The sequence below is a fragment of the Calliphora vicina genome, chromosome 3 (assembly GCF_958450345.1).
Source record: "Calliphora vicina chromosome 3, idCalVici1.1, whole genome shotgun sequence".
NCBI classification, from domain to species: Eukaryota; Metazoa; Arthropoda; class Insecta; order Diptera; family Calliphoridae; genus Calliphora; species Calliphora vicina.
The window spans coordinates 84,361,613-84,385,128 of record NC_088782.1 but is presented as its reverse complement, the minus strand read 5'-3'; the positions used below and the strand labels follow the sequence as shown (position 1 = coordinate 84,385,128).

Genomic DNA, 23,516 nt, shown 5'->3' with positions numbered 1-23,516 from the left:
TTGGTAATTCCGAAATATGCCTCAATAGAATAGCCTATAATAGAATTATTTCTTTTGCTTGTTAGGTTTGATGCATTTAATTTTAATACCGGTATAAATACCGATATATTCGTTTTATACCGATATAATTTAAATACCGTTACCGATACTAATAATACCGAAATAATAATAAAATTAATACCGCTACTGTTACCGTTATTCGTTTCGGTTGCCAACCTTGATTTTTTCTCTTTTTCCCAAATTTCTTTGAAACTTGAACTTAAAAGACTTTTTTACTTTCATGGATGTAATACTAACACTTGTATTAAAACACCAGCTTAGAACTGTTCCAATCGAATTAAGATTCTAAAAATTATAGTCAAATAAAATATACGATTTCAGAAATAAAACCTGATTTAAATAGTAGATAAATATCTTTCTAATCAGTATTTAACCCAAATTTTTGCTTGTCAAATACACGTGACAAAAAAATCAACTTTAATTTTGACGTTTACAACAAAAAACACTCTCATACAAAAAATAATTAATTTTTTTACAACTGAAAAAACTATATGAAAGACTAAAGAACAGCGCATGTTTTGTATTACTCAGTTCAAAACACCCGGATTTTGAGTTATGACGTTGTTGCAGCAAATGAGTGATATGTAATATGATGTAGTAAATGGTAAGTCTTGGCATTAAATCACCAAAAATTGGTCGATTCAATGCCAAGTCATTAAAAAGATAGGCTACTCCACAAGACATTAAACTATTAAAAAAAACTATTTTCCTATTAAAAATTAGAAACTCTGTGAATATTTTTGTCGCCTTAAAATCGAACTTCGAAGCATTAGTTAATTTATTTTTCTGAAATGTGCCAACTTATGTTTAGTTTTTCCATATATTTCAATAAGTTATATGTCAATAAATATTTTTTTGAAACCCGTGCGAAAGTTATGTCCTTCATTTAAAAAATATGGAAGATTAAAGATAAAAATATTTCCAATGCTTTTTTTTCATAAAATTTGTATTGTGCTATCTAACACACAAATTACTTAGTAAAAAAGTGCTATCTACATATGAAATATGTGTGTATATAATAAAATAATAAAAGTTGTTTTTTATAAAATATATACACTGTCTCAAACAGTTGTTCGTATCTAGAGTAGTCAAACCTGTTTACGAATTATTCGAAAAACCGGTTTATTTCCAATTTTCCGGTTTTTTTAAAGCGGTTTTTACTAAAGGACGGTTTTCGAGTTATTAGACAAACCGGTTTTTTTGTCTCGAATTATTCGACAAAATCGAATATTTTTTAAAATTAATTTTTAGATTTTATGCGATTACTTTTAATAATTATCTATTCCCCTTTTTAATTTTAAACAAATTTTAACACAAAAATGTTATATTTGAATTAAAAAACCAATGTTAGCAAACTTTAACAGATAGAAGCCAGAAAACATATCGAGCAAAAAATAATCAGATGGCTTTTAACGTCACCTGTAATAAATTCGCCTTGTTGTACCGTATGCAGTAACACTTTTTAATTGACTTTTTGGTCAGAACTAAATGAAAGTTCATCAAACTCTGATTTAGAATATATTAAAACTGACTCGCAAAATTTAGAAGCTCAGCTCAGGTTAACATTAAAAGAAGTTCAAAATCTACACAAAAGAACTTATATTGCAACAACGAGCGATTTTAATTATTTGGAGAAATTTTCAAAAATATTGAATTAAATCTTTTATACAATGCAATTTTAACAGTTAGTCCATGTTTCGTCTTTAATAAAAAATAATTTAAAGAAAAATATACAATTAATTATTATTATTATAAAATATCTATTGATATTCTATTAATATTATAATAATATACATCCTTTCTTTTGACATAATTTGTTTTGATAAAAAAATAATTTAATATACCTCAATTCTAAAATTGACAAAAACTACTAAAAACCGGTTATTCGAACCGGTTTTCTGATAGAAAAAACCGAAATCCGGTTTTTAAAAATTAAGCTTTTTCGAATTATTCAAAAACCGGTTTTCAGAATATGTCGAATATTTGACAACTCTATTCGTACCCCATACAGCTGAAAATATATTTGATTATAATTCGAAAAATATTTACCTGATTCGAATAAAAATTACCTGATTTATAAAAATTTCTAATTAATATTTTTTTTGTAACAAAAAAAAATTAAAACAGTCCAAAATATTAACTCAAAAAATTTTCCGTACCCTATGAATAAATTTACATATCTATTTATAAAATGCATATTATGATGATGTATGATGTCCTTAATATTGAATGTGGTGTCCTTTAGCGGCAATTACGTCTCTTAAGTGATTTTTCATCGATTAAGCAAGTTTTTCAGTTTCTGCACCTTTCAGAAATTGCTTATTAGTTATTTTATGCTGCCGAATTTTTTTCTCCAAAATAATTAATAGATGTTCTATGGGGTTTAAATTTGGCCTATGGGGAGGGTGAGGCACCTCTTTCTTAACGTTGTAGAGGAGCCATTCTCGCTCAACCATAGAAGTGTGATTTGGGTAGTTGTCGTGCAAGAACTGATAGTCGTCTTGTATGCCCAAATTAGTGACGCTAGCTTTCAAATTTTCTTCTATAATATTCAAATAACAAATTTTGTTCATCCGAAATTAAAAAACGAACATGAGTTATTTTACAAGTGTTGCCAGTGAAGGATATTGTCATAAGAAATTTGGTTCAGTGTACACACATTGTAACACTAGAATACGAAGCAAATATATCGAGCCCTTAGCGCCAAAATATCGTAAGCGACAAAACACAAATTTTACAGGTTTTTTTGATTATTTTGAAATTTATACATAGAATTAAAAATGTTTTGGTGAGATATATTATAATTTCGTTCAAGCTATTTATTGGCAGCAAAAAAATTACACTAGTTTCCAAATCAGACATTTTTGTTTGCTCATGGAATGAAACTTATATTTTTGAGAAGAGCTAGGGATGCTAGTTAATTGACCATTTTTTGTTTCCCACCTATACGTCAAAATTTTGAGATATATAGGTTTTTATTTTTCACCTTCCCTGAGTACTACTAATACATACTGTAGTGTACCGAATTGTAGTAAATAAGTATTTACATCGTTTTTGGGTACTACTAGATACTTTCAGAGTTGTATTCTTTAGACAAATTCCAAAAAAAATTAACGGGAAAAAAATAAATACTGTTTAAAAGTACATCTTTCCTGTATATAAAGGTTAATAAATCGCTATTAAATACAAAACTCTAAAGTAAAAACTATTTTAAAATGTCTTCTAGGAATTGTAAAATAAACCCAGACCATTTTTGTGTTATTTGCAGAAAAATTATTCAGTCAAATCGAGGTTTTCCTATAACACAAACACTGCAAAACGCTTATTTACATTAACAAATTTCGTAAAAGCTTTAAATAAGACAAAACCAGCATTTCAATATTTATGCAGCGTGTTCCCGAGTCTTTCTGAGGCTAAACTAAAAGAAGGGATATTTGCGGGTCCTCAAAGAAGAAAAAATTTGGTTGATACCAAATTTGAGTGCCTATTAACCGATGTTGAAAATGCAGCACGGAATTCTTTTAAACTTGTTGTTCAAGAATTTTTGGGGAATAAGTAAAGTCAAAATTACAAAGATATTGTTGCGAATTTATTACATAATTTCGAACTGATGGGTGTAAATATATCGCTCAAAATTAACTTTTTATATTCTCATGTGGATTTTTTCCCGGAAAACATCGGACACATGAGGGACGAACATGGAGAGCGTTTCCATCAAGATTTGAAGTTTTTCGAGAGGAACTATCAAGGTTTTTGGGATCAGAATATGCTAGGAGACTACTGTTGAAGTGTCGTGAGGGAGACAAATGAAAATAATTATAAAAAGAGGACTAAACACTTCACTTTTAATGTTGTTGTCCTAATTTAATGTACATTTTTATATGTTTCGTTTTTAATAAATATCTCAAAAGTTTGACGTCCTGGAATTTTTTTAATATTTTTTCCGAAGTTAGAAGACCTAAATACACAAATCCCCATATGTTTTAATTCATGAGCAAAAACCTTGTAAACTAGTGTTATAGTTTGTTCACATTGTGCATTAATTATGGCGTTTACGATATATTTTTTTATATTAGGCTACTTTTATGGAAAAAACTTGTCGCTTACGATATTTATATTTTTCTTGTTTATTTTGATTTAAAGCGATAATAAGTTTAATTCTATATATGGGGCATTTCACGTCAAGTGAACCAACTTTTGAAATCGGTGTCTTCCGATCGCGATGAAATTTGCACCAATGTTAGTTCTATTGGATAGTAATTCGGACACCATTTTTCAACAAGATCGGTCAAGAACTCTCTGAGTTATAGGAGGTCAAAATTTGACATTTTGGCCAAACAGGTGTTTTTTTTATCCATATAACTTATTACCTATTGTTCTTAGCAAAATGTGTCCCAAATAGTTTAGATAGCTATTTATGCAATCTTTCGAAAAAAAATTAAAAAAATTTAATAAAATATTTTTGATTTTTTTTTTAAATCAAAAATATTTTTGACTTTTTTTTCAAAATGGGCCCTTTTTATTTTTATTTTTTTTAAGAAAGCTTAGGTCTTTTCCTAAGAGACCTATATGGTCGATTAGTGGGATGCGAGTGGGATATCTATCAAAAAAAATATTTTGTAACTCAAGATTTAAAATTTTTGAATTTTTTTGCAAAATCAAAAACTTTGTTGACTTTTTTTAAAAAAATGGACCCATTTTTTAATTTTTTTTTGCTCAGAAGAAAGCTTATGTGTTTTCCTTTAACACCCTTTTTGTCGCTTAGTGGGATGCGAGTGGGATATCTATAAAAAAAATGTTTTGTAACTCAAGACATACAATTTTTTACTTTTTTTTGAAAAATCAAAAAGCTTTTTGACTTTTTTTTCCAAAATGGACTCTTTATTAATTTTTTTTCTCAAAAGAAAGCTTAGGTCTTTTCCTTTAAAACCTTTTTGGTCGCTTAGTGGGATGCGAGTGGGATATCTATCAAAATAAATGTTTTGTAACTCAAGACAAATGTTTTTAAATTGATTTTTTTCATATTTGTGTGTAAGTGTTTCTAAAACCTTAAAAATAAAAACCATAACAACTGACCGATAATAGCCACTGGAGGGGTGCAATATGAGGCCGACCGCTATTAATTTTCCATCCCCAAAATTTGTTTTGTTTTGTTTCTTGCGGCTTTTTTAGTCAATCCTAGAGGTAGTTTTCAGCGCACGTGATTTTCATTGTTAAAATATCAGGTGCCCCAGAAACAAATTTTTGGAATCAAGTGGAAATATTTTATGGCCCTTCTCCGAAGTACCAGTTTATTTATTATTTTATGACATTTGACTTTAAGAAGTGGGTGGAGAGGTAGAAGTTGACAGGTAGGTTATTTATATGGTGGTTTATTTTTATTATTATTTGTAACATTTGGTTAAACTAGGTACTTTAGTATGTAAGCCCTTCTTGACCCTAATAAAAGATTTTAGACTCATTCATTAAAACGTACTACCTATATGATCTTAAAAAACTATTTATTGTCATTCTGAAGACATACGGAAATCAGTTTTTTAGAAACAGCGTTAAAGTTAAGACGTGTGTTATTTACATAAATACTTACAAAATTCAAAATGTCTACGACTTCTAAAAAGGCTAAGGTTGAAAATGAAATTTATTCGTCTTTTTGTTTTAATCCCTTTAACAAAATGAAGCACAGATCATCAGATATGCGAAATATTTCCGACGGCTTATTAAAAAAATTCCCTACGCTGTCAAAACGATTGAAAATTTGTGGATCATGCAGGAAAGAGCTCGGAAAGTTGAACGAATTACCGAATTTGAATAGTAATGAGCCTTGCGTTGAAGTTATTCCAGATGAAGACAAAAGTAATTCCGAGAATGAAGACAGAACTGTTGATGATGATGGTTATTCTAACTTTTCAAATTCAACGAATGAGTGTCGAAACCAATACCATAAGGATGCAGTAGAAGTTCTTGAACAAATAAAAGAGAAATACAATACGTCACAGAGTGAAGCTGAAAGAATTCAACTTTTCACGCTTGCTCCAAGAACATGGAGTTCTGCAAAAACAATGACTGAGTTTGGAACGTCTCAACGAAAAGTTGGTTGCTGAGCATGGGATTCTCACACTCCCAAACAAAAAGAAGGGAAAAACTTTGGAGTGCGATACTAAATCTCAGTTTTATCAGCGAGATGATATGAGTCGCCTGATGCAAGGGATGAAAGACTGGATGTCTGTACGAATCGATGGCAAGAAAGTTCAAATGCAGAAGAGAATGGTTCTCTGTAACCTGAATGAATTATTCGCAACATTTCAATCTGAATACGAGGATGTCAAAATTGGATTCACAAAATTTACACAACTGAGACCAAAACATTGCGTTTTGGCAGGAAGCAGCGGAACTCACACAGTATGTGTTTGTATTTACCATGAAAATGTTAAATTGATGTTGAAGGAAATCAACTTAAATTACTTAAAAGATGATTCATCAGAAGATTTACACCATTACCGCGATTGCCTTAAATTGACTATGTGCCCTAATGCTACAACTTCTTGCCACTTAGGTGAATGTTCGAATTGCCCGGAAACCACATCCATCAAAGAAAATTTAATCAACTCTTTTGATCGAGAATGTATTGAGGAGTTAAAATTTGAATCTTGGCTTCAGACTGAAAGATGCACACTGAAAACCATAATTTTAAATGTGGATGATTTTGTGGAAGAACTGTGTAGAGGATTGCTAAATTTGAGAACCCATGACTTTTTAGTCAAAGAGCAGTGGTCATTCTTCAAGGACTTGAAAACACATTTGAAGTCTGGTGAATTCATTATTTCATTTGATTTCGCAGAGAACTATAAATATGTTCTTCAGGATTCCATACAAGCATTCCACTTCAATAACGACCAAGCAACTATATTCACAGTAGTTATTTACTACATGAGAGAAGAAAACCTGGAACACAAAAGTATGGCAATCATATCCGACGATTTAAAACATGACACCGTTGCAGTTTATGAGTACCAGAAGATAATACTAAATTATCTAAAATCAAAATTTACAGTAGAAAAGGTATACTACGGTTCGGACGGAGCTCGTCAACATTTTAAAAACAAAAGTAGCTTCGCAAATCTTACAGCTCATGAAAAAGATTTTGGAATGCCAGCTGAGTGGCATTTTCATCCTACTGCTCATGGTAAAGGAGCATGTGATGGTATTGGAGCAAACCTCAAAAGAAATGCAGCGAAGTATAACCTCCAGTGCTCTCATCAAGATCGCATCTTAGATGCGACTGCTTCATTCCATTGGGCAAAGAATTATTGTAAAGAAACTAAAATAGTTTTTAGTAGCAAAGAGGATCATGAGGAAACATTGAAAACACTAAAGAGCAGATTCGATGCTGCGGTAACAATCGATGTCACTGCTCAATACCATGCTTTCATACCGCTTGTCGATGGAAGACTCAAATTAAAAAAGTTTTCTGCATCTACTCAATGCGATTTCTTTCCAAAGCCAAAAAATAAGCCAGCAGCGAAATCAGTAGCTGAATCTAATAACGCCAAGAAAGGATTGACAAAAAAAAGCAGCTAATAAAGGTGACAAATAAGGAGGATAAAAGTATGGATATTTGAAAATTTAAAAACTTCATAAATTAAGTGTAAAAATAGTTATTATATAAATTGATCTATTGTGATTAAGATTAAATTTTACTAAATTATTCATCTTTTTATTATTATTATTATTATATATTAAATTAATTATTATTATTATTATTATATATTAAATTAATTATTATTACAAATAAATAACAAAATTAAATTATTCAACATTTCCATAGAAAAAAAGTGATTTTTATTCCTGAGGTTAACATATTATGGGTATTACAGTATCGAGGCTATGAAATTTTAGTTGGGTATGTTACATACCATCGGAAAGGCTAATGTGTCTAGTTTCTCTGCGTAAGTTTAATTTTTAAGGTTTACACACAAATATGAAAAAAATTAAAATAGTGCAAATTTAAAAACCTTTGTCTTGAGTTACAAAACATTTATTTTGATAGATATCCCACTCGCATCCCACTAAGCGACCAAAAAGGTTTTAAAGGAAAAGACCTAAGCTTTCTTTTGAGAAAAAAAAATTAATAAAAAAAGAGTCCATTTTGGAAAAAAAAGTCAAAAAGGTTTTTGATTTTTCAAAAAAAAGTAAAAAATTGTATGTCTTGAGTTACAAAACATTTTTTTTATAGATATCCCACTCGCATCCCACTAAGCGACAAAAAGGGTGTTAAAGGAAAACACATAAGCTTTCTTCTGAGCAAAAAAAAATTAAAAAATGGGTCCATTTTTTTAAAAAAAGTCAACAAAGTTTTTGATTTTGCAAAAAAATTCAAAAATTTTAAATCTTGAGTTACAAAATATTTTTTTTGATAGATATCCCACTCGCATCCCACTAAGCGACCATATAGGTCGCTTAGGAAAAGACCTAAGCTTTCTTAAAAAAAATAAAAATAAAAAGGGCCCATTTTGAAAAAAAAGTCAAAAATATTTTTGATTTAAAAAAAAAAAATCAAAAATATTTTATTAAATTTTTTTAATTTTTTTTTTCGAAAGATTGCATAAATATCTCTCTAAACTATTTGGGACACATTTTGCAAAGAACAATAGGTAATAAGTTATATGGATAAAAAAAGCACCTGTTTGGCCAAAATGTCAAATTTTGACCTCCTATAGCTCAGAGAGTTCTTGACCGATCTTGTTGAAAAATGGTGTCCGAATTACTATGCAATAGAACTATAATTGGTATCGCGATCGGAAGACATCGATTTCAAAAGTTGGTTCACTTGACGTGAAATGCCCCATATGTATCTCCACAAATTCCGCTCCAAATAAGTTTTATATATACAAAATTTATATCACCAAATTGTGTTACGATCGGTCCGTAATTAGTCATACCTCCCATATAGACCCGCTTCCGAAAATCACTTTAACGTCCATAAATCTCTTAAAAATGTTGGTATGCACATAAAATTCAACATAAATAACTTTCATGTAAACATAAATCACACGACCTAATTTCATGGTGATCGGTCCATAATTGGTCATAGCTCCCATATACGGCCCATTTCGAAAATCACTCAAAAATATAAATTATTGAAATTTTAAAAGAAATATGATTTTTCTCTTAGTGTAGGGTATTATATGGTAGGGCTTGACCAACCATACTTTCTTACTTGTTTTACTATGAGGAATATTCAAAACTTTTTGAAGGTCGAAACTAGCACATAAAAACAAAACATTTTCCCTCCTTTGTTTTTGTTCCTTCAAAAAAAATTCTTAAACTTAAATTCTTCTGTTTGGATGTGACTGCTGTCTAATTTTTTCCTTGATCATATTTAGTACATCTATCTTTATGTATTTCAATTTCTTTTGATTTTCTCTCTAGTTCTTCGGCTACTCTTAAGGTACGGTCACACACAGCTAATATTTGACGTTTATCGTCAAATATTTCATTGCCTGAATCTGACCACAAATAAAATTTAGAGCAAACAACAAAACAGATGATTTTAGTCAAACAAAATTATTTGTCGGCAAACAAAATATTTTCTTAATGTGAACAAAGTGTGACCACTAGCTACATAAATACCTAAAAATATATAATTTGATCTTGCAAATATTTTTAAGGTTAAAGCACTTATTTCGAATTGTAAAGTAATCATTTTATTAGAGATTTATTGAATTTTGTTATCATATATTGAATTTAATTTTTCACTTTTTGTTTGACCAAACTGCTGCGAAAAAGAATCAGTAAATATATTTGCCGTGTGGTCACACTATATCCAACACTTTCATAAAATAATTGTTTGATCAAATAGAAAAAAACAGAAAATTATTTGCTCAGCATGGCGGAAAAATAAGAGGAGATTATTTAAATATTTTTCGTACTAAATTAAAGACACAAATTCACTATTTTTTTTTTAAACATAAAAACATATTCAATATTTCTTGAATATTTGTTATTTAAATTATTTTCACTAAATAATTGCATCAATAAATGAAGTCTTCTTCTTCACATAAAAGTCATTCAGCCTAGGATGTCATACTGGGAGAAAAACTAATTGAAGATATGAAGTCTATGTTGCGATTTTTGCAATTTTATGCGATTTATATTTTTATACATTTAACATAGTCTGATGTTTGATTATTTTTTATTTATACATGGAGTTTGTCTATTTTCAAAATTTAAAATTGCTCATATGTACATATGGAATATTAACTGAAATTTTATACAGATTGCATTTAAAAGCAAAGAAAAATTTTTTTTTATACATACATAAATAGTATGAATTGATTGTAATTAAAAAATAATTCTTAAACAGTATGATCTGTTTAATTTTGTTTTTACTGCAGAAGAAGAATATGTCTAATAGCATTTTTCACTTTTTTGATTTTAGTATCATACAAAAATTTTTATTATAAATTTTTAGATAATGCGATTGAATTGGAATTAATTAAAAATTTATGTAAAAAATGTAAACATTTCCATAAAATTTAACAATATTTGTGAACATGTTCTTATTCTGAATGAAAAAAGTTTGGAAAAAGTCGTGTTCGATTAATAATATGTATTAAAAACCCAATAAGCATTTTTACTGGAATTCGAGTTGATAGCAAGTGTAATTCAAGCCTTGAGTTATAGTCAAGCAATTGAATTACAGTTGTATTACACTTTCAATAGCATTCTCCAGTAAAAAGGAAACATAAATTCAAGCCATATGTTTTTTGTTTGAAAAATATTTAATATTTCAAATATTTTTCAAGTATAAAACATGATTACCATGGCGTAATGATTATAAGGTGTATGCGTTACGGCAACAAATACAACAATACAAAAACAAATAACTTTTATAGTGTCAAAAACAACTGACATAATGTATACAAACTACAGCAAAAAAAAATTTTGACAAGATTGAAGTTGTAAACAAACTCGAGCAAAAAAATAATCAGCTGTTTGATTAATGTCACCTTGTATATCATTACACCATGATGATTACATTTCCATTCAATTTCAATTATGAATTGTGATAGTAATATAATTTAATAAATAAACATTTAATAATTATATTATTAAATTGTTCAAGCTTGTGTTCTTTTCGCGATTTGTTTTCATTATTTAGCGATTTTTAATTTAAGATATAGCAACACTACTTTTGCGATAACACATGATGCAACAGCTGTTATTTGACGCTGTTTGATCTTGCAAATGAATTGCAAGATCAAATAAAAAAATACCCAAAATGCAGGAAAATATTTGCTGTTTAGTGGTCACACATTGGTCACATTACAAGAATGTTTTCATATTGGCAAATAAATTTGTTTGACCAAATTCAGCTGTTTTCTTGTTTGCAGTGCAAAAATATTTTCTGTTCAAACTAGAAACATAAAATATTTGACGCTTAAATAAAAGTACTGAAATTTCATAATTCTTTCAAATGTAAAGCAAAATCTGGTAATATTTTACTTTCTAGAAATGTCTTTTTTATTGATGAAAGAAATTAAAGTTGTTTTGCAGCTTTATTTAATAATTATTTAGAACAAATATTACCATAAATGTGACCACAAGTCAAATATATTTTCCCCTTTGTGTGTTTGATAGTATTTCGGTGTAGTTTGATTAAACAAATATGGCAAATAAATGTGTACAGTGTGAACACAAAATCAACCCATGAATTATTTGATGTAGTTTTGATCAAACACATGAAACATCTTGTGTCAAATAATTTGCGTAGTCTGACCCTACCTTTACTTTCATTTACTGCCCCTTTTTGCTTTTATGTCGCTTACGTTATTTTTGCGGTAAAGCAAAAAGGTGAGTGTCGCTTATGATATAATTGAAATTGCTATCAGCCCAATTATGAATAAAAATTCCCCGGGAGTTTTTTCCCTTTTCTCATTTTTCCTATTCAAATTCAATGGGAAAAAACTCCCGGGGAACAAACTCCCGCGGAATTTTTTATTCATAATTGGGCTGTATATCTCTGTATATATAAACACTTAATTTTCATTATTTCGGGTGTTGATGCGCACGATAGTTTTCTATCGATTTTCATTAAAAAGTCAATTTTGAAAAAATTTCGCTTACGTTATTTTTGCCGTTAGGGCTCGACATGGTCATAAAACCGATATGGTGTTATAGCATACAGTTATGGGGTACGGCCTCAGCGTCAAATGTAGAAAAGATCCAAAGATGCCAAAACAAGTTTCTAAGAATGATCACTTGATGAATGTATATTCGCATTTTTATATACCATGGGGCAACGGTATATAATAAAATTTATATTTATATTATATAGTAGGTCAAAATAAAAATACGAAAGTACACCAATGGGTTTTTCAATGTTGTTTTGGAAAATTTTACAATATTTAGTAATATTACCTGTTATATTATTACTTAAAAAGGAATACGTGGAATATAAGCCATAAAATGCCAATAATTTTCATGGAATTAAAAATGTAATGTGTTTCACATACATATTTTAAATACTACCTGACTTAGGTACAACCGCTCGAATATTATTAACGGGACATTTAATAATTACATCTATCTATCTATCTATCTATATATATAAAAATGGATGTTTGTATGTGGGTATGTATGTATGTTCCGAATGAACTCAAAAACGGCTCCACCGATTTTGATGAAATTTTCAGGGAATCTTCAGAATAGCCTGGCGGGTAACACTGTAAATTCAGATTTTTGATATTCGGTCTGTGGGCGGAGAGGTGTGTAAAAATCTAATTTTTACATTATACCGTTAATGCCATCTATATATATAACAAGTAAGAGTGCTATATTCGGCTGTGCCGAATCTTATATACCCTTCACCAAATTATACTTAAAAATTTTAAATATTTTTAGGTAAACAAAATTAAATTTTTTTTTGGTTGTTTTTTTTAATTTTTTGGAAAAAAAAATTTTTCGACTGTTATTTTAAATTTTTTTTTTAAATTTAAAAAAATTTTTTTTTTGTTTTTTCATTTTTTTTTTGAAAAAATAAATTCGGGTTAAAATTTTTTTTCCGATTTTGACCCATTGTAGGTCCAACTTACTATGGTCTTACATACGTCGTTGCAAATGTCTTTGAAATATCTATCATTAGATATCCATATTGTCTATATTAATGCAGAGACCAAAAATAACTGTTATTAAATTTTTTGAGACTGAAAAAGTTAGGCATAAATCTATGAATAAATTTTACGTTTTCAAATAAGAGTTATTCATAATAAATATTTTTTTTCGTTGCTCATAACTTTTATTTTCGATTTATATTTTTTTACGTTGCCTAATAAGTTTTATTCATAATATATATTTTTTACGTTGCTCATAACTTTTATTTTCGATTTGTATGTTTTTAAGTTTCCTAATAAGAGTTATTCTAAAAAATATATTTTTTTCGATGCTCACAACTCAAAAGAAGTTTCTTTCGTCACCTTGATTGCATTTTATTAGTATATACATTGTATTTAAACTTTAAAGTCGCAAAAAATAAGCTTGGTATGAGATTGATGGTTTTTATTGTGTGTTTTTTAATTATGAAGAATTTTGTTTCACAATCAATGTTTTAGCAAACGCATTGTCCGCCAAGTTGCACCTTTTCTCAGTCAACAAAATACGCAAAGCAGAAAATGCTCTTTCAACAGAAAGCCGTTTAGCCAGCAGTATAGACCATATGAACCAATTTATTTAAAAATTGCAAAAGTATCATTTTTCTCTTCCTAATATTGCAACAAATCGGCTTCTACGTCCAGTCTCATAGGTTTAAAGCTCTCTATTTCAGCTATAGCTGCTAATAACTCTCGCGATGTATTGCCTTTGTCATTTTCTGAAGATAAATCCACTTCAAGTACTCTAATTGATGTTCCGAACAACGATGACGTATTTAGATTCGTCGATTCGTCAATCAGAAAATCGGATATTGGTTGAAGTGGAGATACTTCAGGTGAAGTTAAATCGATAATAAAAGTTATGAGTAACGAAAAAAAAATATTTATTATAAATAACTCTTATTTGGCAACGTAAAAAAATATAAATCGAAAATAAAAGTTATGAGTAACGTAAAAAAATATTTATTATGAATAACTCTTATAAGGCAACGTAAAAACATACAAATCAAAAATAAAAGTTATGAGCAACGAAAAAAAATATTTGTTATGAATAACACTTATTGTATTACTTAAAGAAACAAAAATTTATTTCTACAATATAACAGTTATGGCTAAATTTTTTTAGATATTTCTTATAACAGTTATGTCTCTGTATTAATGTCTTAGTAATCCAGATATAGGTCAAAAATCGAGGTTGTCTTGGTTTTTTCCTCATATCTCAGCAATTTGTGGACCAATTTTGCTGATTTTAAATAGCAAAATTCTCGAAAGCATGTCTGACAGAATTATTGAAGATTTGGATCCCGAAGATATCTGGGGTCTTCAGAAAATTGATTTCAACAGACAGACGGACATGGCTTAATCGACTCCGCTATCTATAAGGATCCAGAATATATATACTTTATAGGGTCGGAAATGAAAAATGTAGAAATTACAAACGGAATGACAAACTTATATATACCCTTCTCACGAAGGTGAAGGGTATAAAAAACGGCTGGACCGATTTTGATGAAATTTTCAGGGAATCTTCAGAATAGCCCAGCGTAAGATTTTTGATATTCGGTCTATGGGCAGGGGCATGTAGAAATCCAATTTTTACATTACACTTCTAATGCACTATATTTCATAAAAATTAATAAAAATGTTCCGTATGGACTCAAAAATGGTTGGACGAATTTTGATGAAATTTTCAAAGCCTTTTGGGTAACATAAACATTTTTGGTCTGTGATAAACAATTTTGTTTACTCTTGCATATTAGGTGCATGAATAAGAAATTTCCATACTAAATTTTTGAATTCATTGGAACCAGCCGAAATGCCACTACATGTATTAACATTGAAGATTGGATCACCGACTTTGTCCGACACTGTATATTAAAATCTTTGCAATATCAAACAGATGTTTTCTAAGGGCCAGCAACGCGGACCGGGTTCAGCTAGTTGCTAAATAAAATAAAACTTCATGAACAAAGCCAATTGGCCTATTAGACGGTGTTTAATTAAAGAAAATTAAATTAATGTATAAATCCTTAACGGTGAAGTTTATAATATATTTAATGATATTAAAGACAAATGTGTTTATTATACTCGTGTTTAAATTTAATGAAGTGTCTCTGAATCTTTCGCGGCATAATTGCTACAAAAATATAAATCTACGAAAATGATCCAATGGAACAAAAGCAACTGCCCAACGATTTGAAGAAAAAGTGTAGGGCATTTATTGCGTAACTTCACAGAATTTTTTTCCTATTTTTTGTTTTCAAATAAAATCTAGGAGGCTGGAACAAAATTATTTAAATTTTCTAGTATATTTTTATGTTATTCAAAAATGTTTGAAATTTTTCTTGGAAAATATTTAATTTTATTATGATTTTCAGCTATACAATGAGAAAATATGTATACGTTTCAGACTTTTCTATACATTTAGAAATATTGGCCAATATTGGGATATTATACAAAAATATTTGAACTACATAATGCAATTTATTATAAAATAGCAACAAATTTGTGTAAAAAAAGTAAAAATTTCCTTCATGTACAAATTAATAATATTTATGAACATGTTCTTATTCTGAATGAAAAAAGTTTGGAAAAAATTCATGTTCGATTAATAATATTTATTAAAAAATTCATTCCAATTATGAATTTCTTTTTCCTGTGTTACACTTTATTATTTATATTTTTTAAAATTCCTTATATTATTTGTTCTAAATATTTAAAAAAAAAAAAATATAATGCTAAATAATAATAGTTCTCAGATTTTCACAGTTCAGCAGTTGTGTACAATTTCATTCATGGTACAACATGGTTTTTGCGGCGCGATGACATTGAACAACATGATGTGCGCGTCGACACAACAAAACAAAGCATCAAATTTTGAAATTTTCTACAAAATGTCTTGTGCAGGCCTTTAATACAAATCAAAACACAGTAATCATTTTTAGGTTGTTATTGTTAACGGCATTTAAAAAATTATTGTGTAAATGGCAATCAATTGTGAGAGTGCAAGCACTGCAAGCAATATAATTTGCACATGTTGATTGAAAACACAACAAATGCAGTGATTTCATTCATATAGAAAAAAAGCGAATCAAGCTCAGTGATTTTCAGCTCAGCTCACTGAAATGAACTAGGTCGCTCTTTTAGCTCAGTATGTTGTATAATGACCATTTCATTTTGAGAATTGCTTATAGTGAATTAAATCAATTATTTCTGTTGTTAGTTGTAAAAACACACAGTCTTTTGACAATTAGAGATTTATGCGTGAAATAATTGATTAAAATTTTAAAAAATCAAATTGTATTTTATTTAAACTAATATTTTTGCAGAAAAAAGAGTTAATTTTTTATTATTTCTAATTTCCGATGCTAACCAAATGTTTAGACAATATTTGTTAAGCAGAACATTCACTAACTATAAGGACTAAATTATTACTAATTCTAATTGGAAAATGTATAACACGTATTCTTTTACCACAATTAATAAATTGCAGGAATAATAAAATTACCAAAAAACTCAAGTTATTAACTGGAATTTGAAAAAGGAAAAATATTTTGATGATCTGATAATTGTGATCCAAAATAAAAATGTAACAATAACTTAACCAAAATGAGTATTTTTGCAATTTTTTGGGGGTTTTCCCATTTACATAATGTTAGTTATCAATTGGCAAAATATATATTTTTTACCTGACTTTTACAACTATTACGAAAGAAAAATAGTTTTGTGATACAATTTGTATAAAAATATTTTCAACATTAACTTAATTATTTTATGATCTAACAATATATAAATAGAATTTCGGAATTTAATTTAATTAATTGTTTTACGAAATAAAAAATAACGTAAAACTGTCATTCCACTCGCTCATGGCAGCTGACAAATGTTCTGTGGATGTATCAGTATAGTAAAAAAGTGCATAAGATATATGTTTTCTAAAAATAAGTGATTGAAATAATATTGCTAATTTAATTATGAATATCAGTACTTTGCATTTTTTTAATTATGTTTTTTGGTAGATATAATCCTTTTTACTAATTACATACTTTCAATTACAATTATTATTTTAAAAATAACAATTATGTATTTCCCTTTTTCATTATTATTTTATGAAATATACTTACAAACTGTAGCAATACTTTTTCTTTATATACGCGGCAGCATACGATCATATACATACATAACAAACTTACATTCGAATGATCGTTTTATTTTTGTTGGACACAATACTCACTCACTTTTCAATGTCAGTGAGCGAAAGAATGTTGCAGAATTGACGAGTAAAGTGAAACATGTGAAACATTGAAGATGACAAATGAAAGTGCTGTGTAGCTCTTTCATGAGTATTGAAAGAAACATGAGCATAAAACAAAACCGCTCAGTTGAAAACGCTCAGTGCTGAGCCAAGGCGAATTTATACAAGGTGGAGTCAGTCAATCAGCTGATTACTCTTTTTTCGATTGTTTGGTTCTAACACCTGTCAAAGCTTGTTTTTATACTTCAATATCTACATATTCTAAGCTAATTAACAAAATATTTATATTTTGCTTAAATAAGTAAAGCCCTCACTATTCAATTATCTACACTATATTTAGTTTTAATACATATTTGCTTAATTTTTAATTTCTGTTTTTTGACATTTGTTAAGACCATTTGTTGTTTTTGTAGAACTACCACCACCTTGTATAAATTCGCCTTGTGCTGAGCTGAATACGCTCAGTATGATGAATGATTCACTTCGCTCAGTTGAGTGAATAGTTCAATTGAACTAGGTCATTCATGAGCTACACAACTCTATTTGTGTGCAAAAACTATTAGTTTTTCCAATGAATTGGCTCATTAAGGCGCCATACAATACATTTCTTCGTAATTTTTCCATAAATTTTGTAAATAACACTTTATAACTTTTAATTTTTTTTATGAAAATGAAAAAACATAACAATGCAGTTTGAAAGATCAATTAATTATTAATAATTTAGGAACAACAATTTTTGAATTTGCTTTTACCGTTCTTATGTTATATAAAGAATACGATAACTTTTATGTACACAAAATGATATTATACCCTACACCACCGTAGTGTAATCAAACTACAGGTCGCAATTTCAAAGATAAAATTTGGTACAAGTTTTTCTATTGTCACATGGACTAAGCCTATTGAATTTGGTTAGAATCGGCTATTATTTCTACTAGCTCCCATACGATTGTCCTATCTGAAATTAAAAAATATTATTAAGAATTAATTGATCTTTCATTATTAAGAATTAATTGATCTTTCAAACTACATTGTTAGTTTTTTTCATTTTCATAAACGTTTTAAAAGTTATAAAGCGTTATTTACAAAATTTATGGAAAAATTACGAAAAATTCTAATGTATGGCACCTTAGCGAGCCAATTCATTAGAAAAACTAATAGTTTTTGCACGCAAAAAAAAATCTTGGACATTCTTCTTTTAAAATGTTTCCTCGAAATTAAAGAAAATCGTGGGCTTTGATAAATTTATGAAGAAAACTCAAAAAAAAAAGACAAACCCGATTTTTGGCAAAAATTCAACTTAAGTGACCTCTAAACCTCTTCCGAAAAAAATCTCAAAAATACTTTACCCTACAAGTTTTCAAAATATGCTAGAGACTCAACAAAATTTTTTTTGGGACACACTAATGTACATCTCTGGTGGACACTATGACCAAATCCAACTACCTCAACGAAAAAAAACCAGGTAATGAATAGTGCGGTTTTTCCCAATTGTATTTGTGAAAAATTATATTCATGGTAGAAAACGTGAAATATACAAAATCCTAATTTATGAGTTCTTTGAGGGATGTGGACACTGTGACCAAATCCTACTACTTCAAGGAATAAAACTTAGTGGCGATTTCAGAAATAAAACCTGATTTAAATACTAGATGTTAATATCTTTCTAATCTGCATTTAACCCAAAACACTCACACAAATAATAATTGACTTTTTTGAAAACTGATAAAACTATATGAAAGACTATAGAACGGCGCATATTTTGTATCACTCAGTTCAAAAACCACGGATTTTGAGTTATTACGTTGTTGCTGCAAATGAGCGATATGAATTCTTTTAGGGATGTGGACACTATGACCAAATCCAACTACCTCAACGAAAAAAAACCTAGTGGGGAATGAAGGTAATGAATAGTGCGTTTAAACTACATTAACAGTTTTCCCTATTGTATTTATGAAAAATTAAATTAAACAATGAAAATTTGTTTTTGAGTTTTTATTCAGTTAAATTAAGAAACCAATAATACTATCATAATATACATTGTTTTAGTCTAGTCTGAAATATACGTATATAAATTCAATAGATTTAAAATCACAAAAACTGATTTAAATTAAATTTAAAGTTAATTTTTTTATATTAAATAGAAATATGTAGTTATGATCTCTTTTTTTATGTTCTTCATTGTTACTGTTGCGAACTATTTTTTGTTTTTTTTTATTGAATTAAATAAATTTTGAAAATAAACAATTGTACTTCTTTTTACTCAATTGTACTGCTTTTTTAACTTCGATGTACGTTTTTTGACAATTTCAAATCTGGCAAGCCTACTTGAGGTAGTAGGATTTGGTCACAGTGTCCAGATCCCTCTGAGAACTCATTTATGAGAAATTTTTACTGTCATATTTTCAAGCACGAATATAATTTTTTACAAATAAATTATGAACAAAATGTTTATAGAAAGTATAAATTTACTCTAAGTAATATATTTTTTCGTAAAATGTTATTCAGTCTTAAAATTTTACGCAAATATGCCTATTTAATATTTGGAGCACTTTTTTATCGCATGCGATGTTTTTCAAAAACATTGTTAACTAAATAATACACATATTTCTTACCTGTACTATTTTTGTCATTTCTTGAATATCAATAACTCCATTACCATCAACATCGTACATTCGAAATGCCCACTTTAATTTTTCTTCTGGTGTTCCGCTTGATGTTACATCAATGGCAAGAAGAAATTCCTAGAATAAAATATTTTATTTAGAAAAAATATTGCAGTATAGAAAATATTTGTTTGTTATTATTGCTCACAACTGAAACTTCGTTTTAAAAAATATCTACACATTCATGCAGTGTTTCCAATTCATGATGAACAAAAAGGGATAAATAGAAAAAAAGGCTAAAAAGGGCTAAAAAGTGGCTAAAAAATGGCTAACATTTTTAATTAAAAAAATACATACATTTGACACAAAAAACAACTTAGAATGTTACATTTGGCTATGCCGAATAGACAAACAAAAATGTATGAATATATGTATGTTGATCCTTAACTTTAAAATAGCGTAATATGGGGCCACACGTATATTATATGCCGATGTTTTTAAAGCCTCGTATTTATAACCTGGCCTGCAAAATGCTTCTAGGCAATTTTTTTTTATATGAAAGACAAATTATGTATAAAGTAATCCTTTGTGATAACTTCGATGGAGAATATTTTGATAAGTGAATATATGGCAAATATGCCTCTCATGTAATGCAGAAAAAAAAATATTCTAAAAATTATACACGTCGCCGGACAGAATTGATTTTCATTGGCAAAAACATAAATTTTGCCATTAGTTAGTAAACATATCAAAACTAAGGTAGCCAAAATATTTAAATTTGGAAAAAAGTTAATTTTCTATATTTGATCAGATAAAAATGATCATAGCTTAATAATTATTATCGATAATGAACTGAATTTTTCTTTCTAAATTGGTTGGATTGTAGTCTTTGAAAACGGTATACTACATGGCATGTGTTATAAAATATTTGTTAAAGTACTATATTTACGTCAATACATCGCCCAGATAAAGTTAAAAGTATTCTCTTTAACCCTATATATGATTTTATAAACGCCCGGACCCGCGCGTAAAACATTAACATATTTATTAACAATTTTTATTCAAATAACGTGCATTTTCTCTATATTAGTTATGGCATTTTTTTAATGTATGGAAGGTCCAACAATTTGTATGTGCTTAAATTGTTATAGGTTCAACATTTTTAGTTAATTTTTGTCATAATATCCCTACCAATTTTTTTGAACTGATTTTACTAATTTTCAACAGCAAAAATTTCAGATCATTAGAGTAAATATATAATTTTCATTTGAGTAAATATATATGGCTAAATGAAAATAAAAATGGCTAAATGCTAAATTAATTTTTTTGTGGCTAAACAAGATTGAAAAGGGCTAAATTTAGCCCAAAAAGGGCTAAATTGGCAACACTGCATTCATGTAGCTATTTATCATAATTGATATAATAATCTTGCACATGAAAAACTGTAGAGAAAAATACCAAGACCGTAAACTATCATATCAAATACCTAACTCAGTTTGTCAAAAATCTAAGTGATGAGAATACTATTAGTAGAAACAACAATGCGAAAACAAAAACAACACTCGTATGTGTGATTTTTTTATTTATATTTTTTTTTAGTCTTCAGTGTCAATATGGATATCAAATGAAAGGTTATAATCTCATAGGAGTGAAGTAAAAATATTAAATTTATTTATGAGATAGTCCGATATTAATATAACTTTCCAAGGCTATAAAAGAGATACAGCCGAGTTTAAGTTTTGAATTTAAACCTTATTGAAAATCAGGGGGCGTGATCACAAAGGCCCAAATTGGGCAACCTCAATTATATGCAAAATTTAAAACGATTCCAATTTTATGTTTTTATCCGATCCGACAGTTTCTACTATATGTGGAATCTTATAGTTAAGGTTATTTACATGTATAGATTATCTTTAGAGTCCGATTCGATATTCGAATTAGGCCAAAAATCGGCCGTAAAGAAACTGAAAAAATATGTTAACATTGCATTTTTTTCATTTTGTATTTCATTTCATTTCTGCTTATTTTATTTCGTAGTTGAACAAATAAAGTTGCCAGATTATTTCACATGTTTTCCACAATAAGAGTACTGCTTTTGCGAAATTATTTTGCAAATATTTCATATGTAGTTGACAGCATTTCGCACGAAATTTTGAAGAGTACTTAGATTATCAGTATAATCGCAATGCCGGAAACTTAAATAAAGAGGTGGTAACCTTTTTTAGAAAATCGGTATTTCGGATAACCGACTTCGAAAAAAACTGGTTTAATCGGTTAACCGGCATTGAAAGGAAATTTTTTAAAATAAAAAAGTAATATATCCAATAAAGTATACATTGCTTTAAAATTTTTAGTTTTTAGTTGTTGTTGTTGTATCAGCATAAACAATTTTACAATAATCAATCTGGGGGTTCTGCATTTTGTTCAAGTCCAAGAAATTGTGCTACTTCAACAGGATGAGTCCATAAATCCATAGGACGTAGTGAAGTAGGGTTGGCTAAACAGTTAAATATGTGGAGGGTGTCATGAAGACCCGACCACAAGCTGGGCATAAGTTTAGGACGGCACGGTCTATTCGGGACCAAAAGGCATTAAGTCTGTTGCTCCATCCTGATCTAAGTTGTGCCAGAACGACTCTTGTTTTATGCGGCAGAATCTTCTCAGCGTCTGCTATCGGTGGTGGGCGACCTCCAAGTACGACATTCATACGGTATCTTGCTACCGCGTAATTGATGGCGTTCTGTGAATGTCGTTTAAAGCTGTCATATACGAGCAGCGATCAAATGGATCCTGCACATACCACTGTATGCTCTCCTCGTATTTCCGTAGGTCCTGTCTGACATGCCTCGGGGGAGACTCCAACTGCGTGATGTTGAAGTTTGGATGACTCCTCCTGTGACATCCCAGTAGGAACTGTTGCGTCAACATGACGTTGTGTTCCCGGACCGGTAGAACCTTGGTTTCCTCATGTGGGTGGTGTTCTGAAGTTATTTGAAGGCAGTCTGTGACGGTCCTTAAGGCTGCATTTTGACAGCTTTGAATATTTATCCCCTGGGTATCACTCAACGAAGGCGACCACACTGGAACAGCATAGTTGATCTTGTAGGTAGCAAGCAAGGTATCTTTGTCCATACCGCTAGTACTACCGGCTAGTGCTTTGAGGACCTTGTTCCTATTTCGCAGTTTATGCGTGATTGCAGTGGCGCGTGCTGAGCAGGTAAAAAGACTATCAAAAGTGACACCCAAGATTTTCGGGTGGTTCACTGTCGGAATTTGCACGCCGTCGACCATGATGCCTAAGTTGAGTTTTACCTCCTTCGTGCGATGAGTTTACATATTTCTTAAAAATATATGTCGAAAGAGAATTTATATTGTATATCGTCCCCTTAATAAAACAATAGTGTATAATTTGTTTGCCATTTCGAAATAATTGAGTTTAAAATTTTT

General features: G+C 29.3%; 2 protein-coding genes across 4 annotated transcripts in view; both read right to left on the bottom strand.

Moving 5' to 3' along the window:
• The window catches only part of LOC135954437 (neuronal calcium sensor 2), a 205,136-nt gene that overhangs the window by 41,277 nt on the left and 140,343 nt on the right, over positions 1 to 23,516 (bottom strand). For all 3 annotated transcript variants that reach the window (XM_065504609.1, XM_065504611.1, XM_065504610.1), the window contains one exon: positions 20,079 to 20,207. In XM_065504609.1, the coding sequence (XP_065360681.1) occupies positions 20,079 to 20,207 (129 nt within the window). The remainder of the gene's footprint in view (positions 1 to 20,078; positions 20,208 to 23,516) is intronic.
• The window catches only part of Nca (neurocalcin homolog), a 705,950-nt gene that overhangs the window by 542,094 nt on the left and 140,340 nt on the right, over positions 1 to 23,516 (bottom strand). The window lies entirely within an intron of this gene.